Source organism: Tauraco erythrolophus, chromosome 29, assembly GCF_009769465.1.
Source record: "Tauraco erythrolophus isolate bTauEry1 chromosome 29, bTauEry1.pri, whole genome shotgun sequence".
Lineage (NCBI taxonomy): Eukaryota > Metazoa > Chordata > Aves > Musophagiformes > Musophagidae > Tauraco > Tauraco erythrolophus.
Window position 1 is genome coordinate 6,018,981 of NC_141493.1, and position 27,232 is coordinate 6,046,212.

Here is a 27,232-nt window from a genome sequence, read left to right on the forward strand (position 1 = left end):
GACCTGATGAGGTGCATCCACGGGTCCTGAGGGAACCGGCAGATGAATTGCTAAGCCACTATCCATCACATTTCAGAAGTCGTGGCAATCTGGTGAAGTTCCCACTGACTGGAAAAGGGGAAACAGCCCCCATCTTTAAAAAGGGAAAAAAAGAAGACCCAGGAACTACAGGCCAGTCGGTCTCACCTCTGTGCTTGACAAGATCATGGAGCAGATTCTCCTGGCGACTGTGCTAAGGCACATAGAAAACAAGGAGTGATTGGTGACAGCCACATGGCTTCACTAAGGGCAAATCCTGCCTGACTAATTTGGTGGCCTTCTATGATGAGGTTACAGCACTGATGGACAGGGGAAGAGCAACTGACATCGTCTACCTGGACTTGTCCAAAGCATTTGATACTGTCCCACACGACATCCTTGTCTCTAAACTGGAGAGACGTGGTTTTGATGGATGACCACTTGGTGGATAAGGAATTGGCTGGATGGTCGCACTCAAAGAGTTGGGGTCAACGGTTCAATGTCCAAGTGGAGGCCAGTGACGAGTGGTGTTCCTCAGGGTCAGCACTGGACCAGTGCTATTTAACATCTTTGTTGGGTGACATGGACAGTGGGATCGAGTGCACCCTCAGCAAGTTTGCAGATGACACCAAGCTGTGTGGTGTTGTGGACATGCTGGAGGGAAGGGATGCCATCCAGAGGGACCTTGACAGGCTGGAGAGATGGGCCTCTGAGACCTCATGAAGTTCAACAAGGTCAAGTGCAAGGTCCTGCACGTGGGTCGGGGCAATCCCAAGCACAAGTACAGGCTGGGCGGAGGATGGATTGAGAGCAGCCCTGAGGAAAAGAACTTGGGAGTGCTGGTGATGAGAAGCTCACATGAGCCGGCAATGTGCACTTGCAACCCATAAAGCCACCTTGTTGTGGGCTGCATCCAAAGAAGTGTTTTCAGCAGGCCAAGGGAGGTGATTCTGCCCCTCTACTCTGCTCTCGTGAGTCCCTGACACGGAGTACTACGTCCAGCTCTGGGGTCTTCAGCACAGGAAAGACTTGGACCTGTTGAAGTGAGTGCAGAAGAGGGCCATGAAAACGATCCGAGGGCTGGAGCACCTCTGCTATGGAGACAGGCTGAGAGAGTTGGGGCTGTTCAGCCTGGAGAAGAGAGGCTCCGGGAAGACCTTCCAGCAGCCTTCCAGTACCTAAAGGGGGCCTACAGGAAAGCTGGAGAGGGGCTTTTTACAAGGGCAGGTAGTGACAGATCAAGGAGCAATGGCTTTAAACTGAAAGAGGGGAGATTTTGTTAGATCTAAGGAAGAAATTTTTCACTCTGAGGGTGCTGAGGCACTGGACCAGGTTGCCCAGAGAAGCTGTGGCTGCCCCATCCCTGGAAGTGTTCAAGGCCAGGTTGGATGAGGCTTTGGGCAACCTGATCTAGAGGAAGGTGTCCCTGCCTATAGCAGAGGGGTTGGAACTAGATGATCTTTGAGGTCCCTTCCAACCCAAAACCATTCTATGATCTATGATACTTAGCAAACTAAAACTGAGCATTTGCACTGTAAAATGGATGCTTGGAGCCTAAAATGAGGCTTTGGATGCCAGATCGAAGACTCTGTAGAGGAAAAATGAGGTTTGGGATGTAAAAATGGGGCTTTGGGACCTGAACTCAAATTTTGAGCCCTAAAATTGAGAGTTTAGGCACTAAAAATGAAACTATGGGCTCTAAAAAAGGTCAGAGACATGCTAGGGCAAACCATGATATTGATGAGCTGGTGGAGACCAATGGGGTGTTGGGCCAAGTGGGCGCATCCAGTCGCACGTCATACACCTGCCCCTCCTCTGTGTTGCAAGATAGCGGTGGTCAAGGGGCTGAAATTGGGGTATGCCCCGCACTGTTCTCCCACCCACACTTGGAGCAGCAGAAGTGTCAACATCACCTCCGTGCAGGTGATGAACCACGGGTTGTAGAGGAGGGTTGAGGGGCATCACGGCAGCTCTGTGCCAGAATCAAGTCCTCTAACCGCTGCCTCGCAGCCCGGCAGAGCCGCCCCGCCTATATTTCATCAACTTGTGGCCCATCCTCCAGTGCCGGCGTCATTGCCACTGCTCCTGCCCCCGCCATGCCCGCCAGAAGAGCCGTCGCCCCCCAGCCCCACCCAGCAGAGTCCTGCCCCGTGTCAGCACCAGTGGGTGGCTGAGGCCGCACCAGACTAAGCAAGGGTAGGGCGGGCAGGGGACCTGCCGGAGAGATGTGCAGCAGCTGTGGGAAGAGGGGAGACAGCATCATCCCTGGGAACCCCGTACTTTGAGGGGGAGACCCCCGTCTGCCATCTCCCCCTGCTCAGCTCACCACCAGAACGGCAGCCACGGCCTCGCGTTTGTCACCGCCCTCCAGGCGGCTCAGGGCGGCTCAGGCTGTGGGGAGGGGATGTGGGTGAGGCGATGGCAGCGGCCCCACAGCACCACCCCCCGACCGTCCTCCCCCCCCGCCCCGCTGTCCCGCAGCCGCACGCTCACGTCCGGGCACGGTCGCTCGGGACACCGCAGCGGCGGTGGCGAGAAGCCGGTGGCCGTGGCTGCCGTCCCGCGGCACGCCGCAGGATGCTGATGCTGCGGCGCGGGGGCTCACCGCGGAGACATGGCGTTCGGAACACGGCGGGGGGTGGGAGCGGGGAGGGGGCCCGGGCCGGGGCTGCTCGGCCGCTGAGCAGCCCCACCTGCGCCATGCTGGAGTTCGGCCCCGCTGCCGGCGGAGCCCGCCTTCTTCTCACAGGGGTCTGCGCTGGATTGGCCAGGAGGGCTGTCGGTCTCCTGCCCTGAGGTGTTGCTGCCTCTGATTGGCCCCCAGGTGGTCAGTTCACCTGGGGCAATGCTCTCTCTGATTGGCCGCCTGAGCTGTCACTCTGCCCAAGTGTGCCTGCCCTTCCCTGAGGTGGTGTTTTCTCCGATTGGCTGCCTGGGATTTCTCCCTTGCGCCTCCCGTCAAATGACAGGTCAGACAGCGTATCAACGGTCTGTGGGTCTGCGGAACCGTCAGCTGTGATTGGTGGAGCCAGCATGGCCCGCCCCCAGCCCCCAGCCCGGGCCGTTTGACTCCGCCGTTCCTGCAGAGAGCAGGGCCGGCCCCGGCCGGGCCCCGGGGGCAGCGCGTCCCGCCGGAGCTCCGCCCGGGAAGCTGCGCCGGTTGTGGCGGGCGCAGCTCGGAGCGCCCGCGGACACCGTCGCTCCCGGCTGAGCCGGCCGAGCTCTAGCGCCCGTCCTGCGCGCCCTGCCGCAGCGCTCCCTGGGCAGCCGGCAGGGACAGCGCCGGTCCCGACAGGCGCGATTCCACCCGCACCGCCCGGCGCAGCGCAGCGATGCCCGTGGCCAGCGGGACGACATCGCGGATCCCAGCCCAGCGCTTCCTGATGCAACCGCGCTGGCCAACAGCACGTACGGCGACGCGGTGCTGAGTCATACGGCTCTGGAAGCAGCCCTGGGAGCGCATCAGGCGGCACTCGGGGCAGCCACATCCGAGGAAACACAAGGAATGTTTCTAGCGAGTTTATTTCAGCACACTCTGGTCAAATTTGTCCGTATCTCAACCCTTGGAGTGCCCTATGGGGGGCCAAAAAGGAAGGACTGCCGTGGGCTCGTCCGGCCGGACACTGACCGCCACGCAGCCGCTTCCTCACCCTCCCTCCCGCCCTGGGGAATGGGGATGAGAACTGAACGATTTGATAATGAGTTTTATTATTATAAATAGTTTTTAAAAAATAACACTTGAATGTATCTATGAAATAAGGTAATCGCGTGTACAAACAAGTGATGCACAGTACAATTGCTCACCACTCGGCAAGGGACAAGCGAGAGGCCCGAAAAGAGAGTGAGTGAGAGAGAGAGCTCCCGGAGTCTGAGAGAATCCCTCAAAAGAGAGAGATTCCAACTTCCCAGTCAACCCTCAGCGACATATATGTACTGGGCATGACATCGCATGATATGGAGTATTCCATTGGCAAATCTGGCCCTGCATCCTCAATCTAAGTGCAAATCGTAAGAGGAGTTGTGGGCCCTCTGTCCCAGCCGTGCTCCCCCCCCAGCCTGTCGTGCTCCTGCACACCAGCAAAACACAGGAAGCTGCAAAGTCCTTGATGTCTCAGCACCAACTATCAACATCAGTGTGCTGTCAATATCTTCTCAGAACAAATCCCATACTCGATCCAAACCACAGAGCTCTTCTCGCTCCTGAGAGGCAAAACTAACTCTGTCCCAGCCAAAGCCAGGGCACTAATCCAACCCCATTCCGCTCAAGTGACTTGAACTCCATATTAAAACGGAGCACGTGCACTGCTTCCAAAAGCCCGTAACATAAACTTCTCAGCTTGGGTATTTCCACCAATTGCTCCAAAACCTACCGAGAAGGAAACAGCCCATAAATCACACATGCAAGACCAACAAGTGTTTTTAATTCTGGCTTCAGCTTTTCTGCCTGTTGGTTCCAGATGAGTGTTGTTTTTGCAAGGTGATCCCAAAAGCTGAATAGGGATTAAAGCTCTTCCTCGAGGGACCTGTGAGTGCAGGCCAGGCAGCAGAACTGTCCAAGTCTCTGGAAGGGCTCTCTGAGCTCTCCCTGGCCAGAGGCAGCACTGGGAGGAGGGACAGGGTGGGCTGCTGGTGCCCTTTGTGCAGCTTGGTTCCTGCTGGGGGTGGTTTTGGTGTTCCCAAAAAACCAAAAACCTCCTCCCCCTCCTCTTCTCCGGCATGGCAGAAGTCAGATGCAGAAGTCGCAGTCTGCCCCATCACTACTCAGCACCGTGAGTGTTTGTCCAATGTGTATCTCGAGGCTGCAGAAATGCACCTTCTCCCTGCTGAGGGGTTGTAGTCTGTGATGTCCACGAACGAGCTGCAGAGATCATAGCCCCGACGCCGGGATCTCCTCTGCTTTCTCTGCCTCAGCCGAGTTTGCTCCCGAGCAGCACTGGGTGCTGGAGCCCCCTTGGAGCTGGTGTTGGAGGGCCCCGGTGCTGCATCAACGTTTTTTCCACCTCTTCCTACGTACTGAGGGGTGATAGTCCGTGATCTCCAAATATCGTATGTGGAGAATATTGCCCCGCTGTGGGGATCTGCTCTGCTTTTTCTGCCTTAGCAGGGCTGGCCCCCCAGCAGCACTGGCTGCAGGAGCCGGCTGGGAGCGCTCTGAAACTCTGTCAACCCTGCGAGCATGGTCACGACTTGGAGGAATAGTTCTCCTCCTCTTCCCTGTGGTATGGTCGCAGTTTGAGGTGTCCCAGCTGTGGAGATCACTGCCCCGCTGTGGGGATCTGCTCCGCTTTTTCTGCCTTAGCAGGGCTGGCCCCCAGCAGCACTGGCTGCAGGAGCCGGCTGGGAGCGCTCTGAAACTCTGTCAACCCTGCGAGCATGGTTACGACTTGGAGGAATAGTTCTCCTCCTCTTCCCTGTGTTATGGTCGCAGTTTGAGGTCTCCCAGCTGTGGAGATCACTGCCCCGCTGTGGGGATCTGCTCCGCTTTTTCTGCCTTAGCAGGGCTGGCCCCCCAGCAGCACTGGGTGCAGGAGCCGGCTGGGAGCGCTCTGAAACTCTGTCAACCCTGCGAGCGTGGTCACGACTTGGAGGAATAGTTCTCCTCCTCTTCCCTGTGGTATGGTCGCAGCTCGAGGTGTCCCAGCTGTGGAGATCACTGCCCCGCTGTGGGGATCTGCTCCGAGCCCCCTCTCTGTCACTGTTCCTCTGGCTGCAAGAGGAGCTGAATCTGTGCTCCCGTTGTTGTGCTTTCCTCTTTGTTCTTGCTCTCCTGTGTTGTTGCACAGTCTGCAGCGCATTGTCAGACGGTGGGCTGCAGGTCGGGAACGCAGCTTGGCATGTGGTCATCAGCCTTATACAGGCACAGACACAGGCACAGAGGCAGAGATGCAAGTAGTTGCACACGTAGAAGGTGGTGATAATCAATGTGCCTGGCCAGATAGGCCCTGACCAGCCTGCACATGCCTCCCCTGCACCTGCCCAGGTTAGCTGGCTGGTGCTGGCTGTTGTGGAGGAGCTGCTGTCCTCTGGAGGGTCCTCCGAGCCCACCGCCATGTCCTGCAAAGACAGCTGTGAAAGGTCCTGCCCTTTCCTCCTGGAAAGACCAGAGCAGGGGGACAGCTCAGGGCCTCCCAAAGGCTCTCCTGGAGGGCTGCAAGGGCAGAAGGGCCAGAGGTGGACAACGGGATGGAGCTAGGTGGGATGCTTTGAGAGGGAGCAGCGTTGCAGCTGTGAAGAAAGCTGCGGTGTGGGTGGGAAAAGAGAGCAACGCCAAGATCCCAGAAAGAAATCCATTGTGCATCTGGTGCCCTGACCCACCTCCCCAGAGTTACCCTAGTCCAATGGGGCAGACCCTGTGGTCCCACAGAACCCACCTGCTTGCTGTCAGCGCCCCGCTGACCAGGGAAGGAATGGACATGCGATGGTGCTGGTGAGGAAGAAGCCGTTTCTCCAGTTTCCAAATCAGAGCACCTGGAGGAAAAGAAGTGATCTCTGTTTAGGGCTGTTCTTGCAGCCTCCTCTGGGGTCAGTCGTTTTCTTGGAGTGGGTTCTACAACAATGTGATGATGTAACCAAGACTACACAGGGGAAATTTGATTAGAGTCTTCCCACCAGGTTCTGCCCCTGTCAGAGCAAGTCCTCTTCTTTCTACCCGTTCCAGCCTCCATTTCATAGAATCCTAGATGGTTTGGGTTGGAAGGGACCTTCAAGAGCACCTAGTTGCAACTCCCCTGCTGTGGGCAGGGACACCCTTCACTAGACCAGGTTGCTCAAAGCCCCATCCAACCTTGCCTTGAACACTTCCAGGGATGGGGCACCCACAGCCTCTCTGGGCAACCTGGTCCAGTGCCTCGCCACCCTCAGAGGGAAGAACTTCTTCCTTAGATCTCATCAAAACCTGCCCTCTTTCAGTTTAAGACCGTTAACGCCTGGTCCTGATGCACTCCCTGATAGAGTCCCTCCCCATCTTCCCTGCAGCCCCCCCCGAAGTACTCCTCTCTACATTAGCCAGCTTCAGCTAGCAGACAAGGAGCAGTTCACACCAGGGCAGTGGCCTAAAGCCCAGCAGGGGAAAATAAGGACCGACATGGGGAAGTTCCGATTCAACTGCACGGAATGGTGCAGGTAGTAACTGTCTCCTGTGACAGAAAGAGAAATGCTCAGGAGGATGAGAAGAGAAAATAGCAGAGCCAGGGAAAGGAAACGTCTTCTGAAGACATTTTAACACTCGTTCTTACCTGGCATAAAACAGTAAATAGGCTTGCTGCCCGAGAACCTCGTCGACATCACAACCGTCCACGGACTTATCGATCATCTTATACCACAGTCCGTCGGCGGCCTGCAAAGAAGGGCATGGATACCTGGAGATGAACTGCGTGGTTTCTCCACAAACACACGGGCAGAAAACTACAGAACCGAGAGTGCGCCAAAACACGTCCAATCCAGCCCCTAAGGAGACCTTCTCCTCCCAGACCTTGGCTGCCAGTAACACTGCCATGAAAGTTTGTCTTCCCCAGCACACACTTTTCCCCTGCTAGGAAGGAAGTTGCTCTTTACCTTTGTGTAGCAGAAATAGTGTCCTGCATGCGAGCTGGGACCGCTGTGTACCAGGACAGCATATAAGGCGTAGAGGACTGGTTCTCCAGCTGCCTGGGACATGTATGGCCGAAGATCCAAGTACTCGGGATACGCCACAACCTACAGAGAGACCAAAAGGGCTCAGAAATGATCCTGAACTACTACATGAAACAGCCTTCCCAGAGCAAAGGCTAGAGGTGTATAATTTACATCTTGTTGGCTCATGAGCACTTGGTTTTCCCTGAAGCAGCACGCAATGGTTTGGGTGGCAGGAAGCTGTTCTTGGCCAAAGCAGCTTTGTCAGAGCAGAACACATTTTGTCTTCCCACAGCAACACTCGTCTCCCCAGAAGGGAGCACGAAAAACCCAACATGAACAGCTCGTGAAAGAGCGTCCTGCTTTGGGAAATCTCCCGCCCCGGGAAGGGGCACTCCAATCGCGTACTCACCCTGCAGATCTTCCTGCCCGTGAAACTGTCGAACCTTTTCAGGCACAGTGTGAGCACCCTGGGTGCACAATGGACTGTGAACCCCTTGGAGGCGGCGACCATCTGGTGACACCTGGAAACCAAGCACAGAGCCAAGTGCTGGAGCACACCCTGTCTTCCCCCAGGGAGGCCAGACAAGCTGTCAGGTCTGGCACAGCCTTACACCACTTTAAGGCTACTCAGTACCACAAGACCACATTTTCAAAAAACCGCGTCGCATTCTTGTGCGTTAAACCGACATGAAAAGACAACTTGTGCTCAGTGACGTGCAGCACCTTCACGCCGGATCTGGTGTTAGTGTGTCGTTAGAAATCATCTTACTTGCCACATTTGTAAGCATTTTCATCGCCCAGCGGCTCGGGTGTCACAAAGTCCTCCAGAGCTGCGGTGACAGATGAGGCTGCCTGGAGGGGTGAGAAAGGAGAGCGCTGAGCTCGGGGAAATGCCCTGGCCCAAACACTTCCGAGGAGCTGACAAGAGGGCCCAGGTAGCTGACGCTGAGCAGACCCACTGTGAACCCACAAGCAGTGTCCAGAAAGAGGCAGAAAGAGGGTATTTTGCTGGACATTTCCCACAGTTCCCAGGGATTCCCGGGGCTATCAGGAGCTTCCTCTCTGTGCCACCACTCAGTTCAACTACCAGTGATATGCAGGGTCATCAATAATGAAAACAATACAAACAAGATCAGCCCGGGAGTCAGACGGGTGTGGAGGAAGGGCAAAGGAAGAAGGATGAGAGCTCGCCAAGGGTGCAGAGAGGATCACGCGTGTCCGGCTTAAAGCCAGAGCCTACAGGGAGACCACTGCCGTGGCCTCCCCAGACAGACACAGTCCATTCCACCTGCCACCTACCACCAAGCTCTCTTGCACTCGCAGTGTAAGTTTTTAAGCCAAATGCGTGGATTCTGGAACGCTACAGGGGATGTCTCAAAGCACAATTACAAACTCTCTTACTTTTATATCCAAAGGGACATCCAGGAAGGCCTCGTACGAACTGGAAACCGCTCTGCAGCTCAAGCACGTGACTGGAAGACAAATCAAAATGCTCAGCCATAGGGCAAGTTGACCGGCTGTGCTGGTTTCTGTCCTTCATACCTACTATGCCGGTGACATGGTCAACTGTTTATCACAGGCAGACAGAAGGGCACAGACAATTCCAAGGAGAAGAATAGCTGTGGAAAAGTACCTCTGGATCTCAGAAGGCCCCCAAATATTTGATGGACAACGGTAGCTTCTTGAGAAGAGATGTCCCAGCTGGAAAGAAAGGGTAAGGCAGAGAGCTATCACCTCCAAGAGTTCTCCTTTGTCCGAAAGCCCTGGCCGTAGGGCTTTCTTGACAGGACTACATCACGGAGTCCAAAGGGCTCGGGAACATCGGAAAATGTAATTTGCTTGTGCTTACTTGCTGCTTCCGCTCAGACAAGCTGTCTGCAAGGCACTGAGAGTACAGCCCAAGAACTCATGGGCATCTTCCTGCCTGCCAGGCCGGAAATGTTCTCCTATTCCTAAAAAAGAAGGTGTTAGCAGTTCTCTCCTACGAGAAGGGAAGAAAACCTGTAAAAGCACCTGAAAGGACTCACGGTTGAGGACACTGGTGACAGCGGTAGGCCGGATGGCACTGCCTGAGGAATGCAGGGCCTGGTGAACGTGCGCTTCCATTATGCACATCATGCAGAAGCCTTTCTGATGACCTGAAGAGAGAGAGAGGGAAGCAAGCTCCTCAGGTTAGCAGAATATCCCTAGTGATGGGAAATCTCATGGAGATCTTGAAGTTATAAGAACAGTCTCCACTCCTCTTGTCCCAAGGTTCCAACGTCCCAACAAGCTAGAAAGAGGTGCCTCTCTGAAGATGGACACACCTAGGTACGCATCCTAGGCTTGGCTGGGAAAGAGTTAACTTTTTTATGGGAAGCTGAGAGGGGACACGGCACTGGCAGCAGACCAAGCCTGGACCAGTGGGCTGTTCGACCCCATGTGCCGACACGCTCAGAGTAATACTGGGGGAGCGAGCTGGGCGGGGGGGTTTGCTTCCCGGGTCAGGAGCAAGCTTAGTTTCCAGGTTCCTTTCTCGTTTTCCTGGTATTGTTCTATTAAATTGCCCTTATCCCAACCCACCGGTTTGCCCTTTCCTTCCGATCTCTCCTCTCCGCCCCACCGAGGTGGAGGAGCGAGCGAGCAAGGCGGTAGCCTATCTGCTGGCTGGGTTAAGCCATGACAACACGACAAGTGGCTTCTAGGCTTGAGCATTCAAAGAACACCCACTCAGGGGGTTGACAAAGAAGAGCTGCTTTTCTCCTGAATCATGTTCCAGCTTCTGGGAATCCTTGGGAAGTGCCCAACAGATTTACAAGGAGATGTTCCTAGAAGTGCTCACATGACTGGCTGTGCTCACGAGAGAGCAGGTAGTTGGCCAGAGGAGGGGTGTACGTCAGGCACTGCAGGACCGAGTTGATGAAGCACGTGTTGCCCAGGTTGTGGAGTCCCGCTCCAACACTCTGTCTTTGCTGCCACTCCATGCAGATCTCCGGGGGAAGGAGGATCCTTTGTGGTGGAGCCATGCCCTCAGCAACGACTGCAGGGAAATGACATTTGAAAAGAGTTGAGACGATACTGGTGCACGAAAGCGTATTTTAAAAGTCGAGCTCTGTACAGGAGCATGTATTCTCCAGCGCAGAAACATCGGGAGAAGCCTAACATTGCCCTTGAAATTTACTCCTGCTGAGCTCAGGGCAGTTTGTTTGCCTGCTGCTCCACTCGCCTGCACAGAAGCTGGGGAGGGGGCAGCCCCTGCCTCCCCCCTCTCTTCACTGCAGCTCCGAGCCACACTGTGGGCTCCCTTGTCCCCATCGTACATGGGGCATCGGCAGAGGCGCTGCCGGCTCGGCCCTGGCGTGAAGGGATGGGGGGTCCGACCTGGCCAGAGACCGCTCCGACCGGTGTTGGAGCCCGGGAAGTTACAGGGGCTGCAGCCCCTCTCCCGCTACCAAAACCCCCAGCACACAGACCCAGCACACCGTGACGTTCTGACGCGCACAAAAAAGCCGGGAAGGTTTCTGTGTGCCCGCCTGCCCAGCGCTCATGCCAGAGCCTTGGGGAAGAAGGGCCCTTCAGCAGCTGGGCATTTTTAAACTCCGTTTAGGTTTCTCAGAAGGCTTAACTCCCAGGACACCAAGAAACTCCTATCGAGTATTCTCCATTTGGTCGCCAACCGTTTCAGCAAAACTCACACCCCATACCTTTACCCCTGCCCAGGTTTCACAGCCTCTCCAGAGCTCCCTAATTCCAACTCCTTTTACATCCTTCTCACCAAAAGGAAGCACAAGCCCAACAGTACTCAGCGTACAGCCTGGCACAGGTGAAGCCACTAAATCTATCTGCCCATCCATGATATCATGGGGATTTCTTTTCCCAAAAACCCACACCACCTCCTGGGAACAACCCAATCCAGACTTGGAGCAGTCGTCGCTGCCCACCATACCTCTGCAGCCATCCCACCGCTACTGGGGACTAAACCTGTCCAGAGCAAACCAGGATCTGACACTGACCTCAAGGAGGAACTGAAAAGGCGACTGGAAAATCTTCCACTGCTCACGACAGCAGGAAACCCAGCAGCACGTCCCAGTTTGTGCTGTTGAGAATTCCCACTCAGGTGTGTCCTTACGGACTCTCTTCCACAACAGCGGCTGCGCTCCTGGCTCTGCGAGGGGTGGCAGCCCCTGAGCCCGGTGCAGCCACCGCGCCGAAGCCAAGACCCGCGTCTGCCACCCCTGGGGTGGGCGAGTGGCCTTATGTAGGTGTCCCAGCAATGACATCACGGGGGGGGGGCGGGGCAGTGTGGCCTGATTGGCTACAGCCTGCCCTACCTCACAAAGGGGGGGACAGGACAGTGTGGCCTTCCATGGAATGTTCTGGAATGTTCCGGACCCCCTGCACAAAGGAGGGGTGGGACAGTATGGCCTTCCACGGGATGTCCTGCCTCCTGTACACAGGACGGGTGGGAACAGTGTGGCCTTCCATGGGATGTCCTGCCCCGGTGCGCAAGGGAGGGACGGGACAGTGCGGCCTTTTGTTGGTTTGACTTTGGCTGGCCGCATGCTCTCCACCCAGCTGCTCTATCACTCCTTTCCTCAGCAGGACAGGGCGGAATAAGATGAAAGAGAACTCGTGGGTTGAGATAAAGGCAGCGTAATAAAGAAATGCAAAGGCCGTGCACGAAAGCAATGGGAAAAACAAACCAAGATTTCTTCTGTACTTCCCATCGGCAGCCACTGCCTGGGAGGGCCTCAAGGTGCGTAGTGGTTGCTCTGGCCAGCGCCTTGATGACTAACGCCCACCCCCTTCCTCCCTTCTCTTAGTTTTTTATGCTGAGCACAACGTCCCATGGCATGGAACATCCTTTTGGTCAGTTTGGGTCAGCTGTGCTGGCTACGTCCCCTCCCAACCTCTTGAGCACTCCCAGCCTTTTGGGAGGGATGCTGGAGGGACAGCCTAGATGCTCAGCAGTAGCCCAAACACTGCTGTGCTCTCAACACCTTCCTCACTGTGAACAGAAAGCACCGCACTGTGAGGGCTGCTGGGAAAAAACGGAACTCCGTCCCAGCCAGAGCCAACACGATCTCCACCCCTTATTCCATGCCACTTGCGTTGTGCTCAGGTTCTACATGATTTAATACACTTATACGTCTTCTAACCATCCCTTCGTGTCTCATTCTCACTACTAAAATCCCTGCTCACCAACACATGTTGCACTGCGTGCTTAAACCATTCCGATACCCAACGGTACAGACCGGTACATTCTCGTTAGCGAGCACCTCTCCCCTGCCCCTCAACAGACAGATGTCACTCATGAGATTGTGCAGCATTCCAAGACTGATGGATAACTACTATGACTAGAAATTCAGCAACAGCCATGCCACTGTCCATGTTCCAGAAATGCTTCTGTTATGGCTGCGGCCAACCCCCCTGGCATGTCCATAACTTACAGCCAATTCCATTCGTCTGTAAAAATTGTGTTTGTTGCCAATGCAAAATTAACAAAACTTATCATCACGGTTTAGCCTGGCCAGCTGCTAAGGCACCAGGTGGTCACTCGCTCACTCCTCCTCCTGCAGTGGGGTGGAGCGGAGAAAAAAAACGTAACGAAAGGCCTGAGAGTTGAGATGAGAACAGGGAGGGATCACCCATGAGCCATGGCCGCGGGAAAACAGCCTCGGCGTGGGGACTAATCAATTTAATCCATTATCGGTTCCTTCAGACAGCACAAGAAACAAAGGTAACCGGGTGATCAGGCCCAGTCAACACGGGTTTATGAAAGGCAGGTCTTGCCAATCAAACCTGATCACCTTCTATGATGGGGTGACCATCTTCTCAGCTTGGGTATTTCCACCAATTGCTCCAAAACCTACCGAGAAGGAAACAGCCCATAAATCACACATGCAAGACCAACAAGTGTTTTTAATTCTGGCTTTGGCTTTTCTGCCTGTTGGCTCCAGATGACTGTTGTTTTTGCAAGGTGATCCCAAAAGCTGAATAGGGATTAAAGCTCTTCCTCGAGGGACCTGTGAGTGCAGGCCAGGCAGCAGAACTGTCCAAGTCTCTGGAAGGGCTCTCTGAGCTCTCCCTGGCCAGAGGCAGCACTGGGAGGAGGGACAGGGTGGGCTGCTGGTGCCCTTTGTGCAGCTTGGTTCCTGCTGGGGGTGGTTTTGGTGTTCCCAAAAACCAAAAACCTCCTCCCCCTCCTCTTCTCCGGCATGGCAGAAGTCAGATGCAGAAGGCGCAGTCTGCCCCATCACTACTCAGCACCGTGAGTGTTTGTCCAATGTGTATCTCGAGGCTGCAGAAATGCACCTTCTCCCTGCTGAGGGGTTGTAGTCTGTGATGTCCACGAACGAGCTGCAGAGATCATAGCCCCGACGCCGGGATCTCCTCTGCTTTCTCTGCCTCAGCCGAGTTTGCTCCCGAGCAGCACTGGGTGCTGGAGCCCCCTTGGAGCTGGTGTTGGAGGGCCCCGGTGCTGCATCAACGTTTTTTCCACCTCTTCCTACGTACTGAGGGGTGATAGTCCGTGATCTCCAAATATCGTATGTGGAGAATATTGCCCCGCTGTGGGGATCTGCTCCGCTTTTTCTGCCTTAGCAGGGCTGGCCCCCCAGCAGCACTGGCTGCAGGAGCCGGCTGGGAGCGCTCTGAAACTCTGTCAACCCTGCGAGCATGGTCACGACTTGGAGGAACTTGTGCTCATGTTCCAGAAATGCTTCTGTTATGGCTGCGGCCAACCCCCCTGGCATGTCCATAACTTACAGCCAATTCCATTCGTCTGTAGAAATTGTGTTTGTTGCCAATGCAAAATTAACAAAACTTATCGTCATGGTTTAGCCTGGCCAGCTGCTAAGGCACCAGGTGGTCACTCGCTCACTCCTCCTCCTGCAGTGGGGTGGAGCGGAGAAAAAAACGTAACAAAAGGCCTGAGAGTTGAGATGAGAACAGGGAGGGATCACCCATGAGCCATGGCCGCGGGAAAACAGCCTCGGCGTGGGGACTAATCAATTTAATCCATTATCGGTTCCTTCAGACAGCACAAGAAACAAAGGTTAACCGGGTGATCAGGCCCAGTCAACATGGGTTTATGAAAGGCAGGTCTTGCCAATCAAACCTGATCACCTTCTGTGATGGGGTGACCCGCCTGGTTGACGAGGGAAGGGCTGTGGATGTAGTTTTCCTTGACCTCAGTAAAGCCTTTGATACAGTTTCTCATGGCTGAGAAACTGGTAACTGCTGGCCTGGACAGGCACACCCTCCTTTGGGTTAAAAACTGGCTGGATGGCCGGGCCCAAAGAGTGGTGGTAAATGGGGCCTAAATCCGGCTGGAGGCCGGTCACCAGTGGGGTTCCCAGGGCTCAGTGCTGGGTCCGTTCTGTTTAACATCTTATCCATGACCTGGATGAGGGGATTGAATGCACCCTCAGTAAATTTGTGGACAACACCAAGCTGGGAGGCTGTGTCAATCTGCTCAAGGGTAGGGAGGCGCTTCAGAGGGATTTGAACAGACTGGATCGTTGGGCTGAGGCCAATGGCATGAGCTTTAATAAGGCCAAGCGCAGAGTCCTTCACTTGGGGTATAAGAACCCCAAGCATCGCTATAGGCTCGGGGAGGAGTGGCTGGAGAGCTGCCTGGCGGAGAAGGACCTGGAGGGTGTTGGTTGACTACCGGCTTGATAGAGCCAGCAGTGTGCCCAGGTGGCCAAAAAGGCCAATGGGATACTGGCATGTATCAAGAATAGTGTTACCAGCAGGAGCAGGGAAGTGATCCTGCCCCGTACTCGGCACTGGTGAGGCCGCACCTGGAATATTGTTCCCAGTTTTGGGCCCCTCGCTTTGAGAGAGATATTGAGCTCCTGCAGCGGGTCCAGAGAAGGGCGACTAAACTGGTCAAGGGGCTGGAAAATAAAACTTATGGGGAGCGGCTGAGGGAGTTGGGGCTGTTTAGCCTGGAGAAGAGGAGGCTGAGGGAGACCTGATTACGCGCCTACAAGTACTTGAGAGGGATGGTGGGGAGGTGGGGGAAGGGCTCTTTACATCAGTGATGGGTGATAGGACAAGAGGAACTGGGTATGAACTTAGTCAGGGGAGGTTCAGGTTGGATGTTAGAAAGAATTTCTTCTCTGAAAGGGTTGTCAGCCACTGGAATAGGCTGCCCAGGGAGGTGGTTGAGTCCCCATCCCTGAATGTGTTTAAGAAAAGGCTGGATGAACTGCTTAGGGATATGGTTTAATGGGGGATTAGGGACGGTGGACTGGATCATCTCTAAGGTCTTTTCCAACCTGGAAATCTATGAAATCTATGAAACAGACTCGGCTTGGGAATAAAACAATTCATTTATTATCAGTTACTTTAAAAAGATAGAGACAAAGAAAACCAGTTAATTGAGAGGATAAAAAGAAAACAAGGCCAGATCTTAAAAGCAACACCTCCTCCCCCTTTTCCTTTCTTCCCAGCTCTACCTCCTCCCCCAGCGACAGAGGGGGACAGGGAGTGGGGGAGTGCTGGTCAAATCATTCCATGTTGTTACCTGCCGCTCCTTTTGTAAAGGAAGACGAGTCCTTACACCCTTTTCCCTTGCTCCAGTGGATCCCCTACTCACGAGGAAATCCACAAACTTTTCCAGTGTGAGTCCTACCTGCAGGATGCAATCCTTCCCCATCGGATTGCTCCGGTGCGGGCTTTACCACAGTCACGGATTCTTAGGGAGTCGTTGCCACTCGCTCCTGCGTGGATCATCATATAGACTCTAAATGTGTCTCTACCTTGTCGTGCGTCCCATGCTTCACGACTGTCCTCAGGCCCAGGCATCTCTTCTCCAATGTGGGCGTCTCCATGGGCTGCAAGTGGGTTTTTGCTCCACTGAGTCCATTCTGGCTGCAGGGGGCCGCCTGCCATCTGGCCACCGCTTGCAGGGGAAACTCAGCTCCATCACACCTCGTCCCGTTCCATCCTCACTGACCTGGTGTCAGTGTGGCCGTTTCTCTCGGATCTCAGTCCTCTCTGGGTGAACTCACCCCGGTGGGCACCCCTGGACAGGGGTGCTCCCTGAGTTCTTCAAGTGGCTCCGCTGCAGCCATCCTCAGCGGGGGCAGCGCCCCCCTCCCCTCTCCTCACTCCTGGGCAAAGGCACCTTTTCTGGTTCCTTCATCTCAACTTTAATAGGGCAATTCGCAGAGGCGCCGATTGGCTCAAACCCTGAGGGGGATGGGAGTCCGATCTGGTGGCCAGAACCAGAGATGTAACAGGGAGCAAATCCCTGCTCCTGCCACCAGAACCCCCCCATCAAACAATCACACCAGGACAAGACCCTGTGGTGCGGTGAAAAGGGGTGCCAGGGTGGGAAGTGTTCTGGTGCCTGTGACATCACCAGGACGAGTCCCTGTGGGGCGATGACCAGGTGTGCCGGGCTGGGATGCGCTCTGGAGCCTGTGACATCACCAGGACGAGTCAGCATGGGATGGTGACCAGGGGCGTCAGACTGGGATGCGCTCTGACTCCTATGACATCACTGGAAAGAGTCCCCGCAGGGTGCTTACCAGGCTTTCCAGGTTGGGACTCACTCTGTCGCCTGTGACATCACTGGGATAATTACCCTTGGGGCGATGATCGGGGGGGCTAGGCTGGGATGCGCTCTGGTCCCTGTGACATCACTGGGACGTGTCCCCGCTAGGTGCTGACTAGGAGTGCCAGACTGGGACACGCTCTGGCGCCTGTGACATCACCGGGACAAGTCCCCATGGGGCGTTGACCAGTGGCGCCAGGCTGGGACACGCTCTGGTGCCTTTGACAATCACCGGGATAAGTCCCCATGGAACCGTGACCAGGGATGGCAGCCTGTTAGGTGCTCTGGCACCTGTGACATCATCGGGATGAGTCCCCGCAGGGTACTGACCAGGGGTGCCAGGTTGGGACACGCTCTGGCACCTGTGACATCACCGCGACGATGCCCGCGGGGCACTGACCAAGGTTGCCAGGCTGGTGATGCGCTCTGGGGGCCTGTGACATCAGTGGGATGAGTCAACGTGGGGCCGTGACCAGACTCACCAGTCTGGGATGTGCTCTGGTGTCTGTGACACCACCGGGATGAGTCCCGTGGGGTGGTTACCAGGGATGCTAGCCTGTGATGTGCTCTGGGGCCTGTGACATCCCAGGACGAGTCTCCATAAGATGGTGACCAGGATTGCCAGGCTGGGATGCGCTCTGGCGCCTGTGACATCAAGGGGAAAAGTCCCATTGGTGCCGTCACTTGGGGTGCCAGACTGGGACACACGCTCTCCGCCTGTGACATCACCAGGACGAGTCCCTGTGGGGTGGTGACGAGGGGCGCCAGGCTGTGATGCGCTCTGGGGCCTGTGATATCACCAGGATGAGACCCCGTGGGTCGGTGTCCAGGTTTCCACTCTGTGATGTGCTCTGGCACCTGTGACATCACTGGGACAAGTCCCCATGGGGCGATAATCAGGGGCGCCTGGCTAGGATGTGCTCTGGCACCTGTGACATCACTGGGATGAGTACCCCGTGGGGGCCGTGACCAGGTTCGCCAGGCTGGGACGCGCTCTGGCGCTTGTGACAATCACCGGGACGAGTCCAGTGGGGTGGTTACCAGGGGTGCCAGGATGTGACGTGCTCTGTTGCCTGTGACATCACTGGGACAAGTCCCCGTGGAGCAGTGAACAGGGGTACTAGGTTGTGATGCGCTCTGTCGCCTGTAACATCACCGGGACGAGTCCCCGTGGGGCCAAGACCAGGCTCGCCAGGCTGGGATGCGCTCTGGTTCCTGTGACATCACTGGGATGAGTCCTGTGGGGTGGTGAACAGAGACACCAGGTTGTGTTGCACTCTGGTGCCTGTGACATCACCGGGACAAGTCTCCATAAGATAGTGACCTGGAGTTCCAGGCTGGGATGCACTCTGGCACCTGTGACATCACCAGGATGAGAACCCGTTGGGGCGGTGTCATGTTAAGCGGTCAAAGACCCGGTCTATCAGCACCCAAGTCAGAGCACCGGGACTCAACACCAGTAGACGAGAAGATAATTCTAGCTAGTATACTGGTTTCCCCCAAATGCCACGAGCACCCTTGCACCCAACTCCACCTGTCCTCCCTTGGCAGCCACAGTTAGTCGGAGGGTGTTCACCCACCTATAGGTTAACAGCAGTAATACTATGGCCAAAACTCCTAATAAGGAGACACGTCTCTGGAACCATTATATATATTTATTTGTGACAGAATATAGATTGAACCCTTTCAGCTTCCCGCGAAAAAGAAAAAAAAAAATTAAAAATGAACCTTCTCCCAGCCCAACCCAGAACATTATCCACCCCTTATTCTATACCATCTGCATCATGCTCAGAACATTACATCTTCCAATTAATCCCCTTAATTTATGGGCCATCCCTCTAACATGTCCGTGAGTTCATTTAGTCCGCGATTTCGGGGGCCCCGTTATCCCAACAGTCCTTCAGGTCAGGCGAGGCGGTGTGCAGTATCAGGTTGTTGCACGCTGCATCTGGAGCTCGTGGCTGGTGTGTCGGGCATGATCCTTGACTGTGGTCGGAGATGTCAGTCTCAGGAAAGTCGCTGGACATCGATTGCTAAAAACTCATTCTAATTTCAAACCACTTGTGTGCTCTGGACAGGGGGCGTGGAAATGATTTTCTGCTGCGCACACTATCCCAGAATCCAACAGTCCAGGGCAGCAGGCTGCATGGATCGCGAGGGCAGAGTTGTGTTGCGTTATATCTTCAAAAAAAAACCCGTGAGAAAAATGATGAAATTTATGCCAATATTCTTTCCAATTTATTGCCTGACTTTACTTCCAATCGTTGTGTTTGTGATTATTGGTTGTTTCCCCGGGAGCGTTTTTGTTGTTGTCGCTGTCCATGTAGGCCATCCCCGCAGCCTGCTCCCGAGGCGTCAGAGCCACCAAATGTTGTTACTATTCAATGTTAATAAGATGTTAAAGTTGTTAAACTGTTGTTTCAATGTTACTTATATGTTAAAAAAAAAGTTAAATCTCTGTTCTAATGTTGAAAACTGTTGTTAGCTATCGTTGTTCATTGGTTCAATAATCAGGTTTAAAATTGTTAAGTCTCTATTTCCAAATTGAAAATTGTTGTTACGCGCCATCTCTTTTCTTCTTTCTTTCTCTACCTCTATCACTTGTGCCACCATGGAGAACCATTTTTTTGAAGACACACCAGTCGCGGATGTCCATCCGAAGATTGTCGGGAAGGAAGACCACTGGCTGTGTCGAAGATCTCCTGCCCTCCCATGGACCTGAGAGCGGAACCTAGGAAAACCAGCATGCACCCAAACCCTGTGGTCCAAAAACAGAGGGGCCTGGAGACCATCGAAGACCCCTGGTGGCGCCCCGAGGAACAGCACTGGGCATGCGCACCACTGCCAGGTAGTGGGTGGAGCCAAGCGGGACTGGGGACTTCGCATCCACCTGCTCGAGGAGTCAGACTGTTGGGACACCGCAATTCCATGGTGGCAGCTCTCCTCCAACTCTTCCCTTCTCTGCATCTTTCTTTTCTCTCTTTCCAATAAAGTTGTTTTGGCGCTTGACTCCGAGTCTTAATTCTGTTCCTGGGAACATGAACAAAAAAAAAGAAACCACGCTCTGGTCTATGACTGGCGTGTGGCCTTAACGTAATACAATGTAATGCATTGGCTGTTTTCTCCCAAAATCAAATCCCCTGGGGTACACATCGGACTTCCCCATCCTTCTGCATCACCCACCAAGTGCACCAGGTCCTTGGGCAAAAGCAATCCCATGAATGGATTTGCCTTTGCCCGAGGCAGGACTAACCCAGACCGCCATCCCCAACATGTTCTTTACACGCACTATGGGGACCTTGTCGCCGTCTACAATACGTGGGAGTTTCGACTGGGCAGGGCCGGGTCAACTGGCAGAACATCTAGTGTTAACCATCCAAGTGGCCTTTGCTAAATGAGTATCCCAGTGTTTGAAAGTTCCACCACCCATTGCTTTTAGTGTTGTTTTAGCAGCCCATTGTATCGCTCAATTTGCCCAGAGACTGGTGCGTGATGGGGGATGTGATACACCCACTCAATGCCATGTTCCTTGGCCCAAGTGTCTATGACGTTGTTATGGAAGTGAGTCCCATTGTCCGACATGATTCTTTCTGGGGTGCCATGTCGCCACAGGACTTGTTTCTCGAGGCCCAGAATAGTGCTCCAGGCAATGGCATGGGGAACAGCGTAGGTCTCCAGCCATCCGGTTGTTGCTTCCACCATTGTGAGCACATGGCACTTACCTTGGTGAGTTTGTGGGAGCGTGATGTAATCAATCTGCCAGGCCTCCCCATACTTATGCTTTGACCATCGGCCTCCGTACCAAAAAGGCTTTAACCGCTTGGCCTGCTTGATCGCAGCGCGTATCTCACACTCGTGGATAACCTGCGCAATAGAGTCCATGGTTAAATCCACCCCTTGGTCGCGAGCCCATTTGTATGTGGCATCCCTTCCTTGATGGCCTGACGTATCATGGGCCCGCTGAGCTAAAAATTTTTTGCCTTTATGCTGCCAGTCCAGATCCACTTGAGCAACTTTAATCCTAGCAGCCTGATCCACCTGTCGGTTGTTTTGGTGTTCTTCAGTTGCTTGACTCTTGGGTACATGAGCATCCACGTGCCGTACCTTCACAACCAGCTTTTCAATCCGTGCAGCAATGTCTTGCCACAACGGGACAGCCCAGATGGGTTTGCGTCTGCATTGCCAGTTGTTCTGTTTCTGCGGGAGATGAGTGAGGACACCTGACACGATCAATGTGATCAAACAAGTGAACCTTTATTTGCATACACTCAGCGTGCTTTATAGCTTTCTAAACAAGACTTGGCAATCTATGATTGGTTACAATACAAACAATAGCCCACCCCTGAGTATGATTGGTTGCATCCCGGAAGCAACGTCATCATGGTGTCGAATTCCCTTTCTGCATCCAGGCACGTGCTCCCAGGAAAGGCTGGATTGTTCACATGACTCAGGTATCCTTCCACACATCCCCCTTCTTGTTTTTGAACAATCCAGACTTGTTTTACAACCTGTTCAATCATTTTCGTGAGCAAGTGTAACAGACAAATTATTAAGCATACAAGCAACCCCCACACCTGCAATACACCAAACAACAAGAAGCATAAAAAACAGTTTACATATTCTTCTGAGGCTTTTGAAACCATTTCTTGTCAGTAACCAGTATGTATCTGTGGGAAGAAGCCACATTCTAGTTTGCTTCGGGTATATATGGCTTTACCCACTTCGCCGGAACCCACAGTGGTCCGTTTCCTGTAAGTAAACCCCATATATCCTCTGCCTGTTACTTCTAATTCTACTGGTCCTTCCCACTTCCCTGTTTTTTAATCTTTATAGAGTACTAGGCCTTGTGTTTTTCTTTCCAGAACGAGCCCATTCCTTTTCTGTGTACTATCATAGGCAGCTCATCGCTGTTTCCTGCACTCATTGGTATTATGATTATCCCTTTTGCAATTTTTGCACCATTCTTGCTACTATATTGCTGCTGTTGTTGTGGCTGTTTACATTGAGTTCTGTAATGGCCTGATTTCCCACAATTAAAGCATTTCTTTTGCTTAGCTCCTCCTTCTTTTTGTTCTAATAGAGGACAAACAGCACTATATACCGCAGCAGCAGCAACTAAAGATGCAGGACCGGTGGTGCTTTCCGTAACTTCTAACATATCTGCCACTTGGGCATCTCTAGACAATGTGCTCAAGACCCTTTTTACTTTATCATAGCATTCTCAAAGGCAAACATTTTAAAGACTTGTTCCTTCATTGTCTCATCAAATCAGGATGACTTCGAACAGCCTGATGTACACGATCAATAAAGGAAGGAAAACTTTCCTGGGGGCCTTGTTTAGTATTTGCAAAAGAATATACTTTTCCCGGTTCTCTAATTGAAATCATTGCTTGATAAGCTAATTGTTGTGACAACTGCAATACTTCTCCCAGAAACCCTTGCTGTAATGCCGTATTTGAAAAAGGACCTTGACCCATCAGCATTTGTGCTTGAACACCATATAGAGGATCTCCCTGCTGCCGAGGTCCGTGCAGCTTCACGTTCACATAGTTGTTGCCAGGCCCTGGAAAACAAAAGCTGCTGAGAAGGGGACAAAAGAATATTGGCAACTTGTTGAGAATCGTGTGGTATCAGCACATCTGCTGTGAAAATAAATTGCAACAGTTGTTGAGTATAACTGGATTGAAGCCCATATTGCGATACCGCAGAACGCGCCTTTTCTAAAATTTTCCAGTCAAAAGGTTCCCATTTTCTATTTCCCCATGGTCTGTGATAATGGTAAAGGCAGATGGTAGAAAATTTCCTTCGATTAAGGCTTCACGAATAACTCCCTTCCATCTTCTGCTTCTTTCTTCTTCATCCGGTGGCGCAAAGGGTGGTGGAGCAGTCGGCACTGGCGGGTGATAACGACGTAGCAAAAGGATTAGGTGTATTATGGAGATTTTTCCTCTCGTTGGCATCTGTCGTTTTTAATTCCGATAATTTGTCCATAACTTGCTGCAAGACTTCCTCAGATAGTTCCTTTTTCTGTTGTTCTCCCAAAGAAATCGGTGCGGACAAAGGTTCCTCCACTGGGTGGAGCTCTCGGCGGGGTGGTGGGAGGTCAGGGTAGAGGCGGGACTTAGGCCGGCAGGACCGTCCGCCTGTTCCCCCGCCCCTTTGTAGTTCTTCCGCCTTCTCTTCCGAGTCCCCTTTTCTGCCCACGTGCTGCCGCCATCTTGGCGCATGCTGTCGCCATTTTGGCTGCCGCCATTTCGGCGCGGTTCTAAGCACGTGGTCCCTGAATTCGCAGTTTCTACTTTGATAGCAGAAGGTAATGGTGGTGTTACAGGCACAGAAATTCGCGTAGAAAAGATAGAGACGATGATCATGAGAGTGAAGAGGAGGAGGATGAAGACGATGCCAGTTATTGTACTAAGAGCAGCTTCAGGAGCCACAGCACCTACAGCCGTAGCAACAGTTCGTTCGACTTTCATGCTATGTAACGCTTCTTTAATTGACTTCCACAGGGTAGCATATTTATTCGCCTCCTTTGCACTCGCTCCCCCCGAACTGATATCATCCCATAGCTCTCTACCTATGGCTTCCCACGTAGCGAGTTCAAAAACGACTCCTACTGAGGGGATTAATTCTTTGTTCCATGCCCACATTAACAGCCCTTTAAGAGCCGAGGATTCATATTTAAGTCCTCTCACAGAGAGCATGTGTTGGAGCAGATTTAGGACAGCCTCTTGTTGCTTATCCAACCCCATCTGTCTCCCCGACCGCTCACCTCTTCTAGGCGAGATTCCAGCGTCGATCCAGCGACTAAACAGGTGCACCTTTTTCCACTTAGTGACTGGGCAGGTCACTGCTCATTCCGCCGGGGCAGCGGATCATTCGGTCGGCCTTCCACCCTCTTCCTCGCCAAGTCTTGCAACTTTGCTTTGAGGATTCTGAGGGTCCCTGTTCGGGCGCCAATTGCGGGAGATGAGTGAGGACACCTGACACGATCAATGTGATCAAACAAGTGAACCTTTATTTGCATACACTCAGCGTGCTTTATAGCTTTCTAAACAAGACTTGGCAATCTATGATTGGTTACAATACAAACAATAGCCCACCCCTGAGTATGATTGGTTGCATCCCGGAAGCAACGTCATCATGGTGTCGAATTCCCTTTCTGCATCCAGGCACGTGCTCCCAGGAAAGGCTGGATTGTTCACATGTCTCAGGTATCCTTCCACATGTTTCCACCCCTACAAAGCATTTGCCACCATCCATGAGTCAGTATAGAGGTAGAGCATTGGCCACTTTTCTCACTCAGCAATATCTAAGGTCGGTTGGATGGCTTTACCTCTGCAAACTGACTCGATTCACCTTCTCCTTCAGCAGCTTCTGCAACTCGTCGCATAGGGCTCCACACAGCTGCTTTCCACTTCCGATGTTTCCCTACACTGCGGCAGGACCCATCCGTGAACAGAGCACACCGTTTTTCACGCTCTGAGAGTTTATTATATGGTGGGGCCTCCTCAGCACGTGATACTTTCTCCCCTGGTAACATTTCAAAATCTTTACCTTCTGGCCAGTTTGTGATGACTTCCAAGATTCCCGGGCGACTGGGGTTTCCTGTTCGGGCCCTTTGTGTGATGAGTGCAACCCACTTACTCCACGTAGCATCAGTTGCACGATGTGTGGAGGGGATCCTTCCTTTGAACATCCAACCCAGCACTGGCAGTCAGGGTGCCAGGAGGAGTTGCGTTTCAGTACCAGTCACTTCAGAAGCAGCTCGGACTCCTTCATATGCTGCCAGTATCTCTTTTTCAGTTGGAGTGTAGCGGGCTTCGGATCCTCTGTATCCTCGACTCCAAAACCCAAGTGGTCGACCTCGAGTCTCCCCTAGTGCTTTCTGCCAAAGGCTCCAAGCAGGGCCATTCTCCCCGGCTGCAGTGTAGAGAACATTTTTTACATCTTGTCCTTCCCGGACTGGCCCAAGGGCTACCGCATGGACAATCTCCTGTTTAATTTGTTCAGAGGCTTGTTGTTGCTCAGGTCCCCATTTAAAATTGTTCTTCTTCCGAGTCACCTGGTAAAGAGGGCTCACAATTAGGCTGTAACTTGGAATGTGCATTCTCCAAAACCCACAACACCTAGGAAGGCTTGCGTTTCTCCACTGTCGTAGTTGGTAGAGACATAGCTGCTATTTTGTTGATCACTTCCACTGGAATGTGGCGACGCCCATCTTGCCTTTTTATTCCTAAGAACTGGATCTCCTGTGCAGGTCCCTTGACTTTACTTCGTTTTATGACGAAACCAGCCTTCAGAAGGATCCGAACTATTTTCTTCCCTTTCTCCAAAACTTCTTCGGCTGTGTTACCCCATATGATAATGTCATCGATGTACTGCAGATGTTCCGGAGTCTCACCCTGTTCCAGTGCGTTTTGAATCAGTCCATGGCAAATGGTGGGGCTGTGTTTCCACCCCTGGGGCAGTCGATTCCAGGTGTACTGAACACCCCTCCAGGTAAAAGTGAACTGTGGCCTGCACTCCGGTGCCAAAGGGATTGACAAAAATGCATTAGCGATGTCAACTGTGGCGTACCACTTGGCTGCCTTTGACTCCAGTTCATGTTGGAGTTCCAGCATATCTGGCACAGCGGCACTCAGCGGCGGTGTAACTTCATTCAGGCCACGATAGTCTATTGTTAATCTCCGCTCCCTGTTGGGCTTCCTCACTGGCCATATGGGACTGTTGAAGGGGGAATGAGATTTACTGATCACCCCTTGACTCTCCAGTTGGAGGATCAACTCATGGATGGGAACCAGAGAGTCTCGGTTGGCGCAGTATTGCTGCCGGTGCACCGTCATGGTAGCAATTTCATAGATTTCATAGATTTCTAGGTTGGAAAAGACCTTAGAGATCATCCAGTCCAACCGTCCCTAATCCCCATTAAACCATATCCCTAAGTATATCATCCACCCTATTCTTAAACACATCCAGGGATGGAGACTCAACCACCTCCCTGGGCAGCTTATTCCAGTGGCTGACAACCCTTTCAGAGAAGAAATACTTCCTAACATCCAACCTGAATCTCCCCTGACTAAGCTTATACCCAGTTCCTCTTGTCCTATCACCCATCACTGATGTAAAGAGCCCTTCCCCCACCTCCCCACCAACCCTTCTCAAGTACTTGTAGGCCGTAATCAGGTCTCCCCTCAGCCTCCTCTTCTCCAGGCTAAACAGCCCCGACTCCCTCAGCCGCTCCCCATAAGTTTTATTTTCCAGCCCCCTGACCAGTTTAGTTGCCACCTGTTGGCACCTGTTTTTCTTTAACTCTCAGCAATCCCACAACAGAAGGGTCCTCCGAGAGACCAGGCAAGGCAGACAACTGTTCAATTTCCTCTGTCTCCATAGCAGCTACACCGGAAGCCCACCGATACCCTTTTGGATCCCTGAAGTACCCCCTCCTGAGGCAGTCTATGCCCAGGATGCACAAGGCTTCTGGACCAGTAACAACACGGTGTGTTTGCCAGTCATTCCCAGTTAGGTTCATTTCAGCTTCTACCACAGTCAGCTGTTGGGACCCCCCTGTAACTCCTGAAATACAAATGGGTTCTGCCCCTTTATGGTATGAAGGCATTAGGGTGCATTGTGCACCGGTGTCCACTAAAGCCTTATATTCCTGTGGGTCTGATACGCCAGGCCATCGAATCCATACTGTCCAATAAATCCTGTTATCCCTCTCCTCCCTCTCCTCCCCCTGACTGGAGGCAGGGCCCCTCTAGTCCTGGTAACTGTGTTCATCACGGTCCTTCTGTACGAACGAGTTAGAGGTGCCTTCAAGAGGATCAGAGATGGAGTCAGCCCTTCTATACTGTCTGGGGTGCTGTCCACTGGAAACTGGAGCAACACTTTTCCTGGAAGAATCCCCTTTTATGACTGTTTTTCCTTTCAGTTCCTGTACCCGTGCCCTTAGGGTCGAGGTAGGTTTCCCATCCCCCTTCCTCATGTCCTCTCCGTGGTCACGCTGGAAAAACCGGAGGCTGCCTCGAGGTGTGTACACTCTGTATT

General features: G+C 53.2%; 2 protein-coding genes across 2 annotated transcripts; both read right to left on the minus strand.

The window, feature by feature from the left end:
- Positions 1-3,241: 3,241 nt before the first annotated feature.
- Positions 3,242-8,143, minus strand: LOC147526689 (ubiquitin carboxyl-terminal hydrolase 17-like protein E). The gene is made up of 5 exons (XM_086628011.1): positions 8,042-8,143; positions 7,573-7,713; positions 7,254-7,354; positions 5,995-6,109; positions 3,242-3,469 (listed from the first exon to the last, which is right to left on the minus strand). Exons 1-5 carry the CDS (start codon positions 8,141-8,143, stop codon positions 3,242-3,244), a joined length of 687 nt encoding a protein of 228 aa, XP_086484137.1.
- Positions 8,144-8,397: 254 nt separating this feature from the next.
- On the minus strand, positions 8,398-21,064 carry LOC147526690 (ubiquitin carboxyl-terminal hydrolase 42-like). The gene is made up of 7 exons (XM_086628012.1): positions 20,905-21,064; positions 10,454-10,651; positions 9,660-9,770; positions 9,482-9,584; positions 9,266-9,333; positions 9,034-9,104; positions 8,398-8,484 (listed from the first exon to the last, which is right to left on the minus strand). Exons 1-7 carry the CDS (start codon positions 21,062-21,064, stop codon positions 8,398-8,400), a joined length of 798 nt encoding a protein of 265 aa, XP_086484138.1.
- Between the last annotated feature and the right edge of the window lie 6,168 nt (positions 21,065-27,232).

Excerpts from the sequence above, each read along its gene's own strand:
- LOC147526690 (XM_086628012.1), bottom strand. The coding sequence starts at position 21,064 with ATGGACTCTATTGCGCAGGTTATCCACGAGTGTGAGATACGCGCTGCG. Across the intron at positions 10,652-20,904 it reads GCTCCCACAAACTCACCAAG|TCGTTGCTGAGGGCATGGCT; the intron begins GTAAGTGCCATG and ends ATTTCCCTGCAG. Across the intron at positions 9,105-9,265 it reads GGGCCTTCTGAGATCCAGAG|TCACGTGCTTGAGCTGCAGA; the intron begins GTACTTTTCCAC and ends TTTGTCTTCCAG.
- LOC147526689 (XM_086628011.1), bottom strand. The coding sequence starts at position 8,143 with ATGGTCGCCGCCTCCAAGGGGTTCACAGTCCATTGTGCACCCAGGGTG. Across the intron at positions 7,355-7,572 it reads ACTATTTCTGCTACACAAAG|GCCGCCGACGGACTGTGGTA; the intron begins GTAAAGAGCAAC and ends CCTTCTTTGCAG. Across the intron at positions 6,110-7,253 it reads TATTTACTGTTTTATGCCAG|GAGGAAAGGGCAGGACCTTT; the intron begins GTAAGAACGAGT and ends TGGTCTTTCCAG.